A 19,827-nucleotide genomic window follows, 5' to 3' on the forward strand; every position below is an offset into this window, starting at 1 on the left:
AGTTCTGCTATGGCCCTCCACTGATGTCACCACCACTCTGGACAAAGTTTAAACAAAACTTAGAAGAATAACAAGAAAAAAAATTTAATGACAATCCCTACTAAGTATACAACAAGACTGAACTGGTCCTCACTTTTTATAACATCAATTAACAAAGATTTAAATCTTCAACATAAACCTCCTATAAAGTCATCCCTCAACCTGTGATACTTTGGGGAAAAGTAGTGCCAGCTTATCCAACTCCTCCTTATAACACAAACCCTCCAGTTCCAGTATTTTCCTTATAATTTTTTTTTCTGTATCCTTTCTAATCGAACAACTCCCTTCATATAGCAGGGCGACCAGAATTGTATACAGTATTCGAAAAGTGGCCTCACTGATGTCTTGTACAGCTGCAACATGATGTCCCAACCTATATTCAGTACTCTGATCAATGAAGGCAAGTGTGCCTAACACCTTTACCATCACCCTGTCTACCTGCAACATCACTTTCAAGGAACTATGAACCTGCACCCATAGTCCTTCAGCAACACTACCCAGGGCCCTACCATTAGCTGTGTATGTCCTACTCTGGTTTGCCTTATCAAAATGCAACACTTCACACTTATCTAAATTAAACTTATTCTGACACGTCTTGACCCATTGGCTGACCTGATCAAGATATTATTGTGTTTTTTAGATAACCTTATTCACTGTACACTATATTACCAATTTTGGTGTCATCTGCAAATTTACTAATGAAACATCCTATATTCTCATCCAAATCATTAATATAAATGATGAACAACAGTGGACCCAACATCAATCCTTACTGCACACTGCTGGTCACAGGCCTCCAGTCCAAAAAGCAACCCTCTACCGCTCACATCTGTCTCTTCAGGACAATTTTGTATCCAATTGGATCCTGTGTGATCTAATTTTACTAAATACTCTATCATGTGGAACCTGTTGAAGGCCTTGTTAAAATCCATATTGACAACATATGTTGCTCTGCCTTAATCTGTCTTGGTGATCTCTTTTAAAAAAGACTCAATGAAATTCATAAGACATAATTTCCCACTCACAAAGCTATGCTGGCTATCCTTAATTGGTCCTTGTCTTTCCAAATACATGCAAATCCTATCTCTCAGAATCCCCTTCAACAACTTACCCACCATTGATGTCAGACTCTCCAATCTATAATTCCTTGCAGCCTTTCTTACACAATGCTCCAATGTTCCAGAACCTCACTTGTGGTTGTCGATGATACAATTACCTCTGAAAGAGGCCCTGCAGTCTCTTCCCTAGCTTCCCACAAAGTTCTGGGTTCCACCTGATTTTTAGGAACGTATGACCTATATGCGTTGTATGACCTATTGTCAAGACATTGCTATCTATTTTTCAGTTTCCCTAGCTTCCATGTATTTTACAATAAATACTGAGCTGAAATTTTCATTTAGTATCTCACCCATCTGCTGTAGTTCCACACTTAAATGGCCTTGTTAATCTTTAAGGGTCCCTATTCTCTCCCATTTGCTCTTTTGCCCCTAATATAGTTGTAGAATCTCTATGGATTCTCCTCAACCTTATTTACCAAAGCTATCTCATGTCCCCTTTTTGCCCTCCTGATTTCCCTTTAAGGTGTCTTTTAAGAGAGTCTACTATCCTTATCTCGCCCACTCATTATTCAGTTGAGACACAGTCTCAGTAATATGGTTGACCCTTAACTGCTGTCTGGGCAATTAGGAAGTAGTAATAAAATGTTGGTCTAGCCAACGTTGTCCACCCCCCATGAGTAATCATTTTAAAAATTGAATTTTGCTGGTACCAGTGTCTTGGAGAGTCATGCAATAAAGACTGTACAAGCAAAGGTTCCTATGGGCAAAGAGTGATCCTACCATCACATTCAGTTTTAGGGTGAAGAACCTAAGTTTGAAATCCTGTCTTCGAATAAAGAAAATTACAAAATTGTGAAAACAGTTGGCTACAGTATTTTGGGAAAATATCTTAAAAGGTAATATGCAAGAGCAGACATTTAATGAGATATTTGGTATATTGAGGTGGAAGCACCATTTGTGGTCAACTAAGGAAGTTAAGAATACTATTAAATTGAAAGAAAATGTGTACAATGCTGCAAAAAATAGTGGTAGACCAGATGTTCGGTAGAAAAATATGTTGAGAAGAGGACATAAATCTACAAAGAGATAACAATAGGTTATACAAATGGACAAACGTGTCAGTTCAAATATAACCTAAAGTATGACCTTGTCCACTTTGGCAGGAAGAATAGAAAGCAGCATATTATTTAAACAGATTGCAGACCTTTGACATGCAGAAGGATCTGGGTGTCCTTGGACATCAATCAAAAGTTAATAAGCAGATAGTGCAAATGATAAAGTAGACAAATGAAGTGATGTTTGTTGGAAGGGGAGTGGAGTGTAGAAGTGGGAATATTTTGCTACAATTTTATAGAGCATTGCTGACACCACACTTGGAGTACTGTGCATTTGCTTTGTTTTCTGTATTGAAGAGGATATACCAAGCATGAGAAAAGAATATACCAGTTTACTAATATTGCAAAGTTAAGTGAAGATGTAAGCTGTGAGGAAGATAGAGAGAGAGAGAGAAAATGCAAAGGGATTAATGCAGGCTAAATGAGTAAACATGCATGTTGGAAATAGAGTGCTACATAGGAAGATTTGAAGCAATCTACTCTCGGGTAGGAAAAATAGAAAAGTGGAAAATATTTTAAATGGTGAGATTGAGAAATGGTGGCAGTTGGAGGGTTCTGGGTATCCTTGTACCACAACACTATCATAAAGGTACAATTAGGAATCAATTAGCAAAACAAATCACAAGTTAACCTTTATTACAAAGCTGTTGGCATATAATGGTGAAGACATTTTATCATCATTGTACATAGCATTAATGAGAGGACACCTAGAGGATTGCATACAGTTTTGACCTCCTTCCTAAAGGAAGGATACTCTTGAACTAGAAGGAGCGCAATAAAGATTTACCTGATTCATTGATTTAGTAGATTCAGTCTAGTTGCCTTAAGGTTTAGAAGAATGAACAGTAATCCATTCGAAGCAGTAGGGGCTGGGATTTTCAGATGTAAAATGTTATTTTCTGAAGTTTTGATTGTTGCTTACAGAGGATGGGGGCGACAGAGGACCATTTTAAAAATGTTACTGTTTTATAAACAAGTTACTGAAACTTGTATGTGATGTTTAGATTTCTGCTTTGTTCAGGCATTGAGAGAACCTGTTTTTAGATTGTACACAGCAGGAAATATGTACAGAGATTTGGCTGGCAGCAAGTAACTGATTGGTAATCCCTTCAGGCTGTTTAACGAGCAAGGGAGCTGACAGTGAGAGAGAGAGAGCGCACGAGAGAGGTAGAGAGAAATAGAGATCACACATGCAAGCTGCTCCACTGCCGAGAAACCATCCTCAACTGGTCTCATTTAGAGTTATAGTGTCATAGAGATGTACAGCATGGGAACAGACCCTTTGGTCCAATCTGGTCAGCATGGTTGGACTGGACCAAAGTGTCTATTTCCATACTGTACATCTCTATGACTCTAATTGAGACAGTTGAGGATGGTTCCTTGGCAGTGGAGCAGCTTGCATGTGCGATCTCTATGTCGCTCTACCTCTCGTGCGATTTCTCTCTTGCTCTCTCTCTCTCTCTCTCTCTCACTCACTCACACTCACTCACTCACTGTCTGCTCCCTCGCTCATTAAACAGCCTTAAGGAATTAATCTTTTTTCTCATCAGGTGCTGTGAACTAGGCCTTTACCAAATAACAAAAAGTCTTTGTATTTAGTACAGTATACCAATCACCATGTGTTTTCTGCAGAATAGTCAAAACAATCTGGAGAAAGAAAATTGAAAAGTAAAAAGGTCAACTCAATGAACCCAATGGACTAATGCAATTGAACGGTGGTTCCAGTTTTATTTTGCCTAAACCATAAACGCCAGTGTTTTATTTATCAATCTATCAGTGTATGTATGCAGGGGTTTTAAAACTGGGTTAGAGTTTTAACTCTTCGAGATCTGTGTTAATAATTCATAGCTAAAAATTAATTATTTTAAAAGAATATTTGTTTCTTAAGTGCAGGAACCTTGTCAGTGTTTTCTGTTGACTTGATTCCAACAGACATAAATCTTTGCAAACTTTGATTAGCTCATAACATTTTGTTGTGACTGTGGGAGTACTGTATGTTGAGAAGCAGTGCACCTTCCCGAGTGGATCGTAACACTAATATTGGGGTTTCATGCCATGCCTATGCCAATCGTGATAGTCCCTCTGCTGATTAAAGCTCACCCATATTGAGGAGTGCCAATTTGCCAAAAACTGGATTTTTGTCCCTCAATCTGATAGTTGGGAGCTGTGCAGTCCTTTCAGTGTCAGTGACATCAATGAAAAGAAGGACTGGACATCAGCCATCCTCAGAGTCAAGGAACAGATGCATGCAGAGGATCTCACTATGTGGATTAGAGGTGAGGATTGGGACATTAGAAGGAGAGGATGATCATGATAAACCTCCTGGAATGGCTGGGGGAAGGAAACATTTATGGGATCTGAGCTTTGTGTTGGCCTTAAAGGCAGTTCTCCCACTTCTCTCATGTAGCCCTTCCTGTTTAAGACCTGAGCAGTGTGGATTCCAGTCTTGCCCCATCATTCAACTCCTCTCACCAGCCTTGAAATGGAGCAAGGCAGGAAGTGATCTTTGCATGGACGGATAATTGGCCTGTTGGGATATAGATGAGTGAGTCACCATAGGCATCACCTGTCCCATGTAAAATTACAGGCAGGTGTGTAAAAGTGTCTGAGAAGTAAAAATACAATTTTTGACAAAGATCTGGTCTTGTGGAACTGTTTTCCCACAAATTGAAAATACAAATGTTGTGCCAGATTGCCTCAATATTGTTTGAGAAATAAACATACTACTTCCTCAAAATATGCCTGTTATAATTTTAGCACCCATTATAATTCTAGCACCTATTATTGAAATGTAAGTTTCCTAACTGCCAATTTCGTGGATGAAGATCTAATTTGGAATTCACTGTGTGTAGCAACATTATAGTTTCTGCAATCTTCACTCTCCACAAAGTAACCCAACAGATTAAGCAGACATGCCACAACAATCATAGATTATGGCAAGATGTAATTTTATTGAATAGCACGTACAAGGGACTAAATATTTTACTTCCATTTCTCTTGTTCTTTTATGCATGCAGAGAAACTCTCCTCCAATTCTGTAAGCTACCGTTGAGACTCCACATTTTCAGCATGTTCACCTGGTATCACATCTGTCATATTATTACTTTGATTATATCATCAGCAGTTTATCATTCATATTAAATAATCTTGGCATTATTATAATTGCATGGGCTTTTGAAATGTTTTGATATATTGTTTCTTAACTATTTTTGGAACAGAAATTGACCCTATTTTTCAAGCCTAATAGTTAAACACACATTGTTTAGGCTGTGATATTAAATCAGTAGATTAGTGCAAAATTTTCATTTGAAAATGTTGGTCTTCAGCAGGGTGTACCACTAATTGCTCAGATGTTCTCTGTCATAACTTATTGATGAGATCCTTCATCAGAGAGAATTTGGTGAATAGTCTTGTCCAAAATAATCTTTCTCCATATTAAAACATGACATTGTTATATTTCAGGTGCCTGATATTTACGTTTTTTTTTGTTTGATCCATTTGTGTCCAACTGTCCTGTTTGAGTATTAATATTTCTTTCTCTTGAATAGGTTGTCATGTTTGGAAGTTGGCACTGAGTATGGCATAGCTATATCATCTGCTTTACAGGAGCTTAAAATAAACTATCAGAGTACAATGCAGAAAGTGCTGGAAGGAATGACTTTGGACAATCTCCCTTCATTGTCTGTTGAGCTACAAGGACTGTCATATTCTCCATTTGTTCCTGCTATGGTATGCTTGAATAATTACTTGTATATTTGATATTAGCCAGGATCATGTCCATATTCTCTAAATAATTTTCCTTTTAGATTAGCCTGATCTCTATAATGTCTGAAAAGTATAACCATCTTTAAAATTCTCCTGATCAATGTGTATATGTGGAAATTCTCTTTGCTTGATATACACATTCCTTTAGGATTGTATTCCATTTCAGTTCATAGGTGTGGAGTGCATACTGGAAGGCCCATACTTCACGATCACCAAATGTGTGCTCAGTTTTTTTTTTATCAGAACTTCATTAATTACAACTATGCTGCATGCTGGCTTAAAGCAGTGTTGTTACTGGGTATACTTGTGTATAGGTCAAGTTTTGAAGACTTTTTTAAGCTGAAATTAGGGTATCGACTTGTACATGAGGTATTGTTTTTGAGGAGATGAAATTCATGCTTGGCATGAGTCAAAAAATGGACAAACAAAAACCAGATCTCTATATAAAGTAATAAACAACAAAAGAGACCCTGAAAAACTATGGTCGACTTATATGCAAGGTATGTGAAAAATACCAGATTTTTTGGCCAAAACAAGAGGTCTACTTATTCATGAGATTGATCTATAATGAGTATATACAGTATTTGTGTATATGGGTATTAATGGCAAGATCAACACTTACTTTCCATTCTTAATTAACCTTGAGAATTGATAATGAGCTGTCTTGCTGAACTGTTATAGTCTATGAAATTTAGGTGCAACCATAGATCACTTCTGATACAAGATGCTATGTAACTCACATGTAACCTTCCTGCTGGTGTGTCCATTTGTCTGCTACCCTTGTTCAACTTGGCGGTAAGGTATTGGATTTGAGAAATAAAGTAGATTTGAAATAGCCAGGTCAGGTAGTTGCAGTTTTATGGGCGCACAGTACAAACACAGCTTCATTGGTAATCACTGAATGTTTGAGGTGACTGATCTAGTGGCAGTTAAATTGGCTGTTTTGTTCCTAGTGGTGATATGCTTTCCAACTGGTTTTGGAACTGTAATCATCCAAGCTACTGGGGAGTATTCTATCATGTTGCTAATCTGTGCCTTGTTGATGGTGAACAGGCATGGGAAATGAGATGAGGTACTTGACACAGAATTAACAGCATCAAAACTGATTTTGTAACCACAGTATTTTTGTTTTTAGTCCAGCTAAAATTCCATTCAATGATAACTCCCATGTTAATGATTTCAACAATGATAATGCTTTTCCATATCATAGGCGGATGATTAGATGGCCATTGCCTCATAATAAGTGATGCAAGTGTTATTTGCAATATGGTACACAAGTCTGAATTTGGCCAGGTCTGGTTGCATGTTGGTAGGGAATGCTTTAGTAATCAGACAGTTGTAAATGGCATTGAACACTGCACTTTTTACCTGGGAGGAAAGGTCATTGATAAAGAAGCTGAAGATGCTTCATTGTCCAGATGAAATCATGTATTAATGGCCATTGGAATCAGTGATTGGCCTCCGAAGCGATATCCAGCTTCCTTTGTGCTGGGTGTGATTCACTTTTACTAAAGTTCCTTTATACCATGCTGCTTTAATGTCAGTGGCAATCAGTATCACGTCACCATTGGAATTCAGCTTTTCTGTCCATGTTTTCACCATTGCTGGAGTGAGGACAGAAGTCATCTCCAAGTGGAATTCAAATTGAGCATCTCTAATTCTTGAGTATGAGTCACGTTAAAGTACGGATAAAGCTGCAGTATTAATTTTAAAGAAAAACTGATAAATGTTAACACTTTGCATTTGTTTTAGTTGGTTGCCAAAACAATTTTTTTTTCCTTTTTTCCTATTTCAGTTGGGTGATCAACAACCAATGTCTCAATATCAGAAAACTTCAAATTATAGGTAAGAAATTACTACCAAAAATGTTTTTAAAATGTTGTTTGGCTAGTTCTTCAAAATATAAGCACCTTTGACTGAATTTAACCTTTTTCTTTTATGTATTCTCTGTACTAATTACCTTCTGTTTTCTTCAGAAGACATTTATTCAGTTACAAGGACACTTTTTGCTCTCTGGCAGTCACTTTTCATGTATCATGTTAGATATCAGGAATTTTAAAATAGCAAAACTAAACCAAATAGATCTCAACCCAGATTCCAACCATGTTACAGGATTTACTAAGTAGCGATAAGACTATATTTAGAACATTTATGCATATTGCTATCTTATTTGAGGTCCACCAACTCAGTACAGCTTCAGACTTAAGAACTGAGTCAGTACAAGCACTTCAGATGAATTATTTTTCTCTTATGCAGATAAGAATTGTGAAGGGAACCTGAGCCTGTTAAAATGCAAATGAGGCTATAATGGATAACAAGAAGATGAAAAATACAAAAGATACTGATACAGCAGAACCTTTTGCAAGCTGAGTGGATTTAATATTAGTATTTACAGACCAAAGCATGGAGAAAATAATGGCAATTAAATCAAATATCTAGGACCTGACAGATTCCACCTTAGGATATCAAAAGAAAAAGATGGTGAAATTTAAATGCATTTATCATAATCTTCCAAAGCTATCTAGTTTTGGGAATTGTATCTTTTGAATTGGAAAACTATAAATATCTTTCCATTATTTATTGCAGAATGGAGGGAGAAGCCAAGAGACTATAGATCCAGTCAGTTAACATTAGCTGTTGTGACATTAGTGACATTTCATTATTAGGGTCTGATGAACACACAAACCAAGTGAAATTTCGCTACTATCTTTATTTTATAATTTTTTACTGAACTAACGAGGCCATGAACATTCCCTTGTGGCAGCTTTCTGTACAGTAACCCTGTTTTTTAATTTTTCATGTTTCTGACTGAGATACACAGATGGACTCACCACTTTGAGACTGCTAAAACAGCTTCCAGTTTCTTTCCAGTTCTGATGATCTGGAGACATCCACAATTGAAGTGTCCTTCTGCCAGGATGGATCTTTTCTTCTGAGTTCAATTTTGTTGGTGACCCCTTTTGTTGTCTCTCTGGATCACAAATTGTCAATCATTAATAAGTAGCAGTTTTCTCACCAGGTAGCTTGTTGAGTTATTTAGTTTAAGTTCTATGTGTTCTTGGAAAAGATCTCTTTAGCTTGTTGAAGTGCAACTACAACAACATGTTCATTGTTCCAAATGATGTTCTGATGGGACTGTTTTGCATTGGTTCCGGCTTGTTTTTGTAGCGATTTGACTGCTTTGATATTGAGGGATACTTGGGCAAATTCACTCATTACATTCTCTTTGGAGTTTTTTTAACATATTTGAGGTGGATCTAGACAATAGAGGGATTTGGGCCAAATGCAGGCAAGTGGGACTAGTTCAGTTTAGGAAACCTAAACGAGTTGGGCCGAAGGATCTGTATCTGTGCTGTACGTATGACTTTGACTGAAGAAAACACAATTCGAGGGTATTCAAATTGGACAAAACATTAACAAAATTTAATATATAAATAGTGATTGATGTAGAGATGTCACTACAGGGAAAACTGAATGATTTGGAGATGCCGGTGTTGGACTGGGGTGTACAAAGTTAAAAATCACACAACACCAGGTTATAGTCCAACAGGTTTAATAGGAAGCACACTAGCTTTTGGAGCGACGGCTAGTGTGCTTCCAGTTAAACCTGTTGGACTATAACCTGGTGTTGTGATTTTTAACTGGGAAAACTGAAAGTATTGTGGGTCACACACCACAGGAGAAAAGTGTGTTAGGGCACTACTACTTGTAGCAGAAAGTTTCTGTTTTAATTCATTGTTTGCTTGTCTACCTTCCCCAATTTGGAAATCTGCTCTCTTTGACAAATTTCTCCTAAAAATTGGAGATACTGTAGGATTTAACACACAGAAGTCAGGAGTGTGATGGAATACTCCCCATTTGCCTGAATGGGTGCAGCTCCAACAATACTCAAGAAGCTTGACACCATCCAGTACAAACAACCCATTTGATTGGCACCACATATACAGACATTCAATCCCTCCACCACCGGCACTCAGTAACAATAGGGTGTACTATCCACAAGGTGCACTACAGAAATTCACCAAAGATTCTTAGACAGCACCTTCCAAACCCAAGACTACAACCTACGAGAACTTACCTTCTCTACTGGGTCCTAAGCACACTCCCTCCGGTTTAAAAAAAAACTCAGTAAGCTACCTGCTACACTGGCTCCTAAGCAGACCCTCTGCAAAAATACACCAAACTGCAACCAACCTGCTCCACAGGGTCCTTGGATGGATCACTTAACTGGAAGCAGTCAAAATCCACTCCACCCGACCACTGGACCATTCAAATGTAAGAAACCAATGAGAAAGCGGGATAAGTGTGCCGGCCTGCTAGTAAGACTGAGACTGCGTGGTTTCAAGAACCCCCTTCCTAGCTTACTCCGAGCAAATGTACAATCTCTGGAGAACAAGATGGACGAACTCAGATCACGGCTCAGCTTCCGGTGTGAACTGCGGGACTGCTGTGTGCTCTGCTTCACAAAGGCCTGGCTCAACCCATCCATTTCCAACTGCGCACTTTAGGCTGATGGTTATTCTATCCATCGTATGGACCGCATAGCATCCTCAAGTAAGACAAAGGGTGGAGGGGTTTGCTTTTTAATCAACAACTTGTGATGTATGGACTTTGCGACCCTGGGCAGCCATTGTTCCCCAAACCTTGAACTCCTCACCATCAAATGCTGCCCCTTCTATCTACCACGGGAATTTACCGCTGCTATACTAACTTCTAAGTACATACCTCCACAAGCAAAGGCTGAGGAAGCTCTGGGTGTGCTGTACTCCACCACTAATACCCTGGAGACGGAACACCCCGAGGCCCTGTTTATTGTGACTGGCAACTTCAATCTGAGGAAGGTGTTGCCCAAGTACCACCAGAACATTACCTGCCCCACCAGAGGCCCGAACATTTTAGACCACTGCGACACCACTGTGAAGGATGCCTTACTGCTCCATCCCCTGCTCTCATTTCAGGAACTCCAACCACAATGCTGTGCTGCTTCTCCCAGCTTACAGGCAAAAACTCAAGCAGGAGACCCCCTCGCAAATACAGGTCCAGTGCTGGTCAGAGGAGGCAGAGGATCAACTCTGGTACTGTCTGGAATCGGCTGATTGGGCTATGTTCAAACAATCCGCAGATATCTTGGACGAGTACGCCACTAACGTCACAGATTTATCAGCAACTGTGTGGAGGGCTGCATATCGAGGAAGTCGATCCGGGTGTTCCCCAACAGGAAATCCTGGATGAATCAGGACATACAGAACCAGCTAAAAACCAGGTATGAGGCCTTCAGATCAGGAGACCCACTCAAATATAAGGAATCCAAGTATGACCTTTGCTGAGCCATTAAGACGGCCAAGGATCAATACCAATCCAAACTAGAGGCCTAGACAGACACCTAGCGACTATGGCAAGGACTGAATGACATCACAGGTTCTAAAAAGAGACAATGCAAGAGAACAGACGATGACATATTCCTCCCAGATTGTCTCAATGTCTTCTATGCTCGCTTTGAGCAGAATTTTGGCAGAGAGGTAACATCTATTCTGACGAACCTATCCCAACAGTCACTGCATCAGAGGTCAGATCAGTTTTCCTTCGTGTGAATCCAAGGAAAGCAATGGGACGAGACGGAGTACCAGGCTGTGCACTCAGAGCATGCGCAGATCAACTGGCAGAGGTCTTCATCCTCTCCCTCTCCCTGCCTGTTCAAGAGGGCCAACATTGTCCCTGTGCCTAAGAAGGCTCATGCAGCATGTCTCAATGACTACCGCCCAGTGGCCCTAACTTTGGTGATCATGAAGTGCTTTGAAAGGCTGGTCATTGGCATTAATCAACTCCAGCCTCCCCACTACTCTTGACCCACTCCAATTTGTCTATCAGACCAACAGATCCATGTCAGATGCCATATCACTTGCCCTTCACTCCTCCCTAGTACATCTTGACACCAAGAGCAGCTACATAAGAATCCTACACATTGACTACAGTTCAGCCTTCAACACTGTTATCCCCTCGAGACTGATTACTAAACTTAGTGATCTCGGACTAAGCCCCACTCTCTGCAACTGGATCCTCCGTTTCCTGACCCATAGGCCTCAATCAGTGAAGACTGGGGGCAATATTTCATTGTCACTAACACTCAACACTGGAGCCCCACAGGGGTACGTACTCAGCTCCCTACTATACTTACTGTATACCCATGACTGCATGGCCAAATATCAGACTAATGCCATTTACAAGTTCGCTGATGACACCATAGTCGGTCGAATCTCAGATGACGATGAAACACTACAGATGGGAGGTAGAAGCCCTGGAAAAATAGTGCACTGAGAACAAAGTAGCTCTCAATGCCAGCAAAACCAAGAACTTATGGACTTTTGGCGGGATGTTACTTAAGCCCCTCTTCACATTAACAGCAGAGGTGGAACGGGTGGAAAGTGTCAAGCTCCTAGGAGGAGTCATCCACAGCAAGCTTTCTTGGACTCTTCATGTGGATGCACTAGTTACAAAGGCCCAACAACATCTCTTCTTCCTCAGGTAGCTGAGAAAATTTGGCATGGCCAACTGTTATAGGTGCGCCATCGAGAGCATTCTGGCTGGATGCATCAGTACCTGGTATAGCAACTATCATTCAAGATCGGAGACGGCCCGGACAATCACAAAGGCCAACCTCCCATCTATAGAATCCATCTACTAGGCCTGCTGTCAAGGAAAGGCCGCCAGCATTCTTAAAGATCCATCCTACCCTGGCAATGTTTTTCTACAACCTCTACTATCAGGGAGAAGGTACAGAAGCCTGAACACATGCACCAGCTAGTTTTGCAACAGTTTCTACCCTACTGTTGTTAGAATACTGAGTGGACACTCAAACTCTTAACATTCTCCTGTATCTGTGTTTTTGTTTTTGCTGCTGTTTACCTATTATTTACTATTATTCTACTTAACTTTGTGATCTGCCTGTCTTGCTCGCAAGACAAAGCTTTTCACTGTGCCTTGGTACACGTGACGATCAATTCCATCTGGAAGGACAAGGGCTGCAGATGCATGGGAACACCACCACCTGCAAGTTTCCCTCCAAGCCTCCCACCACCCTGACTTGGAAATATACTGCCAATCCTTCACAGTCATTGGGTCAAAATCCTGGAATTCCCTCCCTGCTGGCATTGTGGATCAACTCACAGCATGTGGACTGCAGTGATTCAAGAAGGCAGCTCACCACCACCTTCTCAAGGGCAAATAGGGATGAGCTATCAATGCTGGCCAGCCAGTGATGCCCAGGTCCCACTAATGAATATAAAAAAAAGTTAAGGTTTCATTGTTGGTTGTGAACTTACATGCTGATTGAATAGAAGGTCCCAAGTTTACTATTGAATTAGCAATTGTCAAAAATCCATGAATATAGACAACCTTAGCACTTCCTCAGTTAGGAAGGAAATAATTGGTCAGAACTCGTGTTTTGATCACTGGTCGTTGACATTTTCTGTAAAATATACAGGATGGATGCTAGGCAAAGAACTTAGCACCAAGACCCTTGAACTTGTACCATATTGCTGTTATTGTGACTATTGCTTTGGCCAGTATGCACAAGGAGGAAAGTATGGATCGGGGGAGATTTCCACAAACGTTAGAATAAACAGCTTAGGTGAATTCTTTTGATTGTTATATAAATTAAAGAAAACAAGAACCCCATTTACAGAATGTATGAAAATTCATACAGGCATTTTTCCAATGTTCTCTCTTTCTCACTGTTTAGTAACACAAAAACATGAGCTGAGAAATAGATTAGGAAGGCTACCTCGTTTTATTTTGTAACATGCATTGTTTGTTAATCATTCATAACAAAATGACAACATTCGTTTTTCAAAAAAAAAGTGAAATATGAGTTTTACACATACTGTTTGATAATTTGGCTTGGCCATAGAAATTCAAGTGGATCTTCTTGTTCTGTCTAGAGAATGGTTTGCATTGGAAAAGGAACCATCTCAAGAAATTCCTGTTGGAGATCAAGATGAAACTGATGTTCCAAGTGGTGAGGTAAATATACAGCTAAATAATAAAAATTAAATATTGTACTAAAGCAATTCCTAAGCTAGAACAATCCCAGCAAATTATGTACCTAAATAATCCAAAACAAAATGGAATTTGACTCAAGATCGTTCATTAAAAACTGTAGAAACTGAAAATACATTGAAGTCACATTCCAAAATCAAGGTATAGATTTAACCACTGTTGGTTTCTTTGTAGCAGAAAAAATATACATGTGTAACAATATACGGTCGATAGTTATGTACACTAGTCGCCCCGTACCTGCGGGGGATACGTTCCAAGACCTGCCGTGGAAGCCCCAAACTGTGGATATGTGCAAACCCATTCATTTGAATGGGAAACGTACCTTCCCAGCAGCCTCCTGGTACCTAGTTCTGGAATGTTCCCTCCAATACGTTTGGGCCGCAGTAAACTACTAGTAACTACAACCGCAGAAACAGGACCAATGGATACGGGGTCACCTGTATTGGATTTCCAAAAGCCTTTGATAAAGTCCTGCATGGTTGACCATGACTGCATCCAGAAAATGTGGAGTCAAGGCAATGGCAGAATAACTCCAGAGTGTGTTGGGATTAGCTAGCCATTTGGATACAGAACTGGCTTGTAGGTAGAAGACGGAGGGTTGTTGGTGGAGGGTTGCTTTTCAGACTGGAGGCCTGTGACCAGCAGTATTCCACAAGGATCGGTACTGGGTCCACTGCCTTTTGTCATTTACATAAATGATTTGGATGTGAACATGAGAGGTATGGCTTGTAAGTTTGCAGATGATACCAAAATTGGAGGTGTTGGGGACAATGGGACATCAGAGTACAATGGGACCTTGATCATATGGGCCAAGGAGTGGCAGATTGAGTTTAATTTGGATAAGTGTGAGGTCCAGCATTTTGGAAAGGCAAATGAGGGCAGAACTTTTACACCTAATGGTAAGATCCTGGGGAATATTGTTGAACAAAGAGACCTTGAAATACAGGTTCATAGCTCCTTGAAAGTGGAGTCACAAGTAGATAGGATAGTGATAAAGACATTTGGTATGTTTGTCTTTATTGGTCAGTGCATTGAGTATAGGAGTTGGGAGGTCATGTTGCGGCTGTACAGGACATTTGTTAGGCCACTTTTGGAATACTGCGTGCCAATCTGGTCTCCCTGCTACAGAAAGGATGTTGTGAAACCTAAAAGGATTCAGAAAAGATTTACAAGGATGCTGCTAGGGTTGGTTGGTTTGAGCTGTAGGGAGAGGCTGAATAGCCTGGAGTTATTTTCCCTGGAGTGTCGGAAGCTGAGGAGTAACTTTTATAGAGGTTTATAAAATCATGAGGGCATGGATAGGGTGAGTAGCTGAGGTCTTTTCCCTGAGGTAGGCAAGTCCAAAACCCGAGGGCATAAGTTTCAGGTGAGAGGGGAAAGACTTTAAAGAGACCAAGAGTCAACTTTTTCACACAGGGTGGTGTGTGTACAGATTGAGCTGCCAGAGGAAGTGTTAAAACCTTACAACATTTAAAAGGCATTTGGATGGAAGGGTTTCAAGGAATATTGGCCAAATGCTGGTAAATGTGACTAGATTAGTTTAGGATGTCTGGTCAGCAATAGATGAGTTGGACCGAAGGGTCTATTTCCTGGATAAGCATTCAGCAGCACGGGAGCTCTCCTTTAGAAATATTTAGAGGGTTGGACATCAACTTGCTAACCTGTTTTCTGTTTACTTGTGCAGAGATTTACTGTTATCTTGTCAATATATTGTATTTTGTAGGATGTTTTGAATATTTGATGTTTAGAATAGGGAGGGTGAAGGATTTGTAATCCATTTTGAGGGCTGCAGTTGCAGTGCCTCTTCATCAGCAGTAAGGCCCTCTTTAAATTGAGAGACTGGAGATTCTGGTGGTTATGTGTCTTTTTGATCAAATCAATTTAATTTACTTCTCATGGCTTCAAGAAATGGCTGAAGGCACCAAGTGCAACAAAGAAAATGATTCTGATATGGCACCTTCACCACAAAAAAAAAGTGGCTTAAGGCATTAGTTTACCAAGGCCATCTTAAGAGAAATTAGGCAGGATCATAAAAACTTATCTTGCCAGGAACATGAATGAATATGTGATATAGAGTTGTAAAAGCAGAAACTTTCACCAATTCGAATATTGATAAGAGGGAAGCTATCACCTTTGCTCCCTACGACAAATCATGTTACCAACTACTGGCTGCATTGCTGTCACTGGTCACTTTCTGAGGTTGACCCAGACCATTTGCAATCCTGAGTCTTGTTTTACCCTGAAATATGCTTCTAATTACATAGTGTCTACTTCTTCCTCCATCTCTGACATTGCTTCAGATCATTAATTTAAAACTTAATCGTTTCCTTTACTACTTTTGGACTGTAATGTAAATTTTCTCCAACTTGCAAAAAACAGCTAGCCACAATTAAAATAAAAGTAAAATACTGTAGATGCTGGAAATCTCAAATAAAAACAGAAATTGTTGTCAGACCTGATGAGTTTTTCCAACATCAGTGGAGAGAGAAATAGGTAACTGGATCTGGTCCTCTCTCTGACTTATTTGAAAAATCTATACCCAACAGAAAGAAATGAATATTTTTTCCATTGGTGCTACATATTTGAAAACAAGGCACCAAATTCAAAAAGTTTTTTTTTAAAAAAAAGCTCTGATTTTGTTACAGCTACAGAACAGTCATTATCGGAATGTTGGCCATAGCGTTAAAGGAGAAACCGATTGTGAAAATATTGTAAAACAGGGTAAGTTGTATATACCTTTGATACGTATGAAAGCATGTGAAATCTAGAAAGGTAAAATCTAGAAGATAAAACATGAGAGAACATTTTCAATCAACCCTGCTCCTTCTGTGAACTCTGCATCCCTTTTAAAGAAAGTACTATGCTACTTGATGACCAGAGGTGACTCCACAGAATCGTATTTTTTTATATACGAACTACTGCTGAAACTCTTGACAAAAGGCTTAATTTGTCACATGTGAAGAGGGACTAATAGGTGAAATGGTGAGCATTTTGTAGAATGGAGTTAATGCCATCAAGAGTGAAGGTGAGGGAGAATGGATAGAAAGCGAATGCAATTATGTCATTATTCCATCAAATGATCATGGTTAAATACAAGTTGCATTGTTTTTTATTTAGAAGTTATATGTTTGTATACGTGTGCTGCAGCAGAATAAAGTTCCTGACTTGCAGACTTCCATGTAATTTTCAGCAGTTTGCCACTTTAGCTTAGAATGGCTACCTTCAATGACATAACCATTCAACCCATTGTGACTGTACCAAAATTAGATATTTGGGCTGAAAATTAGAACCGGGTAATCTTGATATAAATTTAGTGATAATGCTAATTTGAGGTGTTGATTGATCTCAGGCTGTTTTTGCATCCTCCTGCAATAAAGTGCTTCATACACTTGTGTTGTTTAATTGCAATTTGTTATGCTAGCAGTCATTCTGCCTGGATTCAACTAATGGTAATTTCATAAATTACCTAAGCTTGCATTAATGTTAATAGCAGTCCTCAAAATTGTGATGAAGAATTTTTAATATCCACCTGGACCATGGAAAAGCTATTATCTTTGATCCTACAGATTTTTGTATACTCTAGCCTTATTTCCCTCTTGTCACTGTCTTATGTGTGAAACAGGCTGTCGCCATCAAATGTAATACCGGCTGAAGCAATTGTCATAATTTATTCTTTTCTCCCCCAGCTAAAATTGCTAAGGCTTTCCAATTTTGTAGTACCACATTAAATGGTTAGCTTAGATTATCTATTCAGCTCCTGGAGTGAGTCGTGAGGCCACAGTCCATATCAGCAGCTAACCAAGGCTTGTCATGATTTATCCAGTTCTATCAGTCATTAAAATATGAACATTGGAAATCCTTAGCTTATTTTGTTGGGGGAATTTAGTAAATTTCAAACTAAATCACCTTTCATTCATTGTCTTGCAGTCAAAATCTGGAGCTCCCAGATTATTAGTTTGAGTAGCAAATCATGAATGAACAGTTACTTAAAACCTGTATGACTGAAGTGAGGATGTAGATTGGTGAGACTGTTTTGTAACTAATCTTGATAACTTGTAAGTTAACAGCTTTTAATAGCACGTCTGACAAATAGCTAAAGACTGCAGGTGATTAACAACATTCAGACATTACACAGCACCAACCTCATGGAAATCAGATTAACTTCTTCACATTTCTAATGCAGGCTTTGGCCTCTGGACTATTTACTGAACAAACCTCCCTTTTAACTGTGGGGTTATTTGTTTCACTTGGATCTCCACTTCTAGCTGGATCACCATACACATGTGCCTGAATATCTGAGCTGGCTTCATTCTCGTCAAGCCTCCACAACTTGTAAAGTTAAATGACCCGTTCCTCAGCTGTATCAACCAGTTGACGGCATAGAAAACTAACCCTGTCCAAATGGTGTCCAAGGCACCAGTTTGGCATCGACTGATAAAGGTTGATCGAGTAGTGTGAACCAAAGTTAATTAAGATATAAGCTGTGCTACTTTCACAATGACAGACAAAGTTGTAACAAGGCCTCACTATTTTTAAATTTCAACCCTCAGCAATAAAGGTCAAAATTACACTTGCCACCTTAGTTACTTGCTCCATCTAGTGCTTTTTATGTTTCGTGCAAAATAACACACAAATATCTTTTATGCTGTACTTTTTTTGGAGTCATAGAGATGTACAGCATGGAAACAGACCCTTCGGTCAAACCCGTCCGTGCCGACCAGTTATCCCAACCCAATCTCATCCCACCTGCCAGCACCCTGCCCATATCCCTCCAAACCCTTCCTATTCATATACCCATCCAAATGCTTTTTAAATGTTGCAATTGTATCAGCCTCTACCACTTCCTCTGGCAGCTCATTCCATACACGTACCTCTGCGTGAAAAAGTTGCCCCTTAGGTCCTTTTTATGTCTTTCCCCTCTCACCTTAAATCTATGGCCTCTAGTTCTGGACTCTGCCAAACTAGGGGAAAGACTTTGTCTGTTTATCCTATCCATGCCCATTATAATTTTGCAAACCTCTATAAGGTCACCCCTCAGCCTCCGACGCTCCAGCGAAAAACAGCCCCAGTCTGTTCAGCCTCTCCTTATAGCTCAAATCCTCCAACCCTGGAAACATCCTTGTAAATCTTTTCTGAACCCTTTCAAGTTTTACAGCATCTTTCCGATAGGAAGGAGACCAAAATTGCATGCAGTATTCCAACAGTGGCCTCATCAATATCCTATACGGCCGCAACATGACCTTCCAACTCTGACCAATAAAGGAAAGCAAACCAAACGCCACCTTCACTATCCTATCTACCCGAGACTCCACTTTCAAGGAGCTATGATCTTGCTCTCCAAGGTCTCTTTATTCAACAACACTCCCAAGGGCCTTAAAAATGCCATCCCATATTCCCAATTCCTCCAGCTCCGCCGTATCTGCTCCTAGGAGGACCAATTCCACCACAGAACACACCAGATGGCCTCCTTCTTTAGAGACCGCAATTTCCCTTCCCACGTGGTTAAAGATGCCCTCCAATGCATCTCGTCCACATCCCGCACCTCCGCCCTCAGACCCCACTCCTCCAACCGTAACAAGGACCGCCCCGGTGCTCACCTTCCACCCTACCACCCTTCGCACAAACCAAATCATCCGCCGACATTTCCGCCACCTCCAAACGGGCCCCACCACCAGGGATATATTTCCCTCCCCATCCCTTTCCGCCTTCCGCAAAGACCGTTCCCTCCGTGACTACCTGGTCAGGTCCACGCCCCCCCCCCCCTTCAACCCACCCTCCCATCCTGGCACCTTCCC

The 19,827-nt window shown here is 40.1% G+C and overlaps 1 protein-coding gene across 4 annotated transcripts in view; it reads left to right on the plus strand.

Moving 5' to 3' along the window:
- The window catches only part of rbm44 (RNA binding motif protein 44), a 161,257-nt gene that overhangs the window by 101,916 nt on the left and 39,514 nt on the right, over positions 1-19,827 (plus strand). For all 4 annotated transcript variants that reach the window (XR_006312103.1, XM_043693366.1, XM_043693367.1 and 1 more), the window contains 4 exons: positions 5,761-5,941; positions 7,773-7,822; positions 13,915-13,996; positions 16,678-16,753. Coding sequence is in view for 3 of the 4 variants with exons in the window: in XM_043693366.1 (XP_043549301.1) it covers positions 5,761-5,941; positions 7,773-7,822; positions 13,915-13,996; positions 16,678-16,753 (389 nt within the window). In the remaining variant the exon portion in view is untranslated. The remainder of the gene's footprint in view (positions 1-5,760; positions 5,942-7,772; positions 7,823-13,914; positions 13,997-16,677; positions 16,754-19,827) is intronic.

Source organism: Chiloscyllium plagiosum, chromosome 7, assembly GCF_004010195.1.
Source record: "Chiloscyllium plagiosum isolate BGI_BamShark_2017 chromosome 7, ASM401019v2, whole genome shotgun sequence".
Lineage (NCBI taxonomy): Eukaryota > Metazoa > Chordata > Chondrichthyes > Orectolobiformes > Hemiscylliidae > Chiloscyllium > Chiloscyllium plagiosum.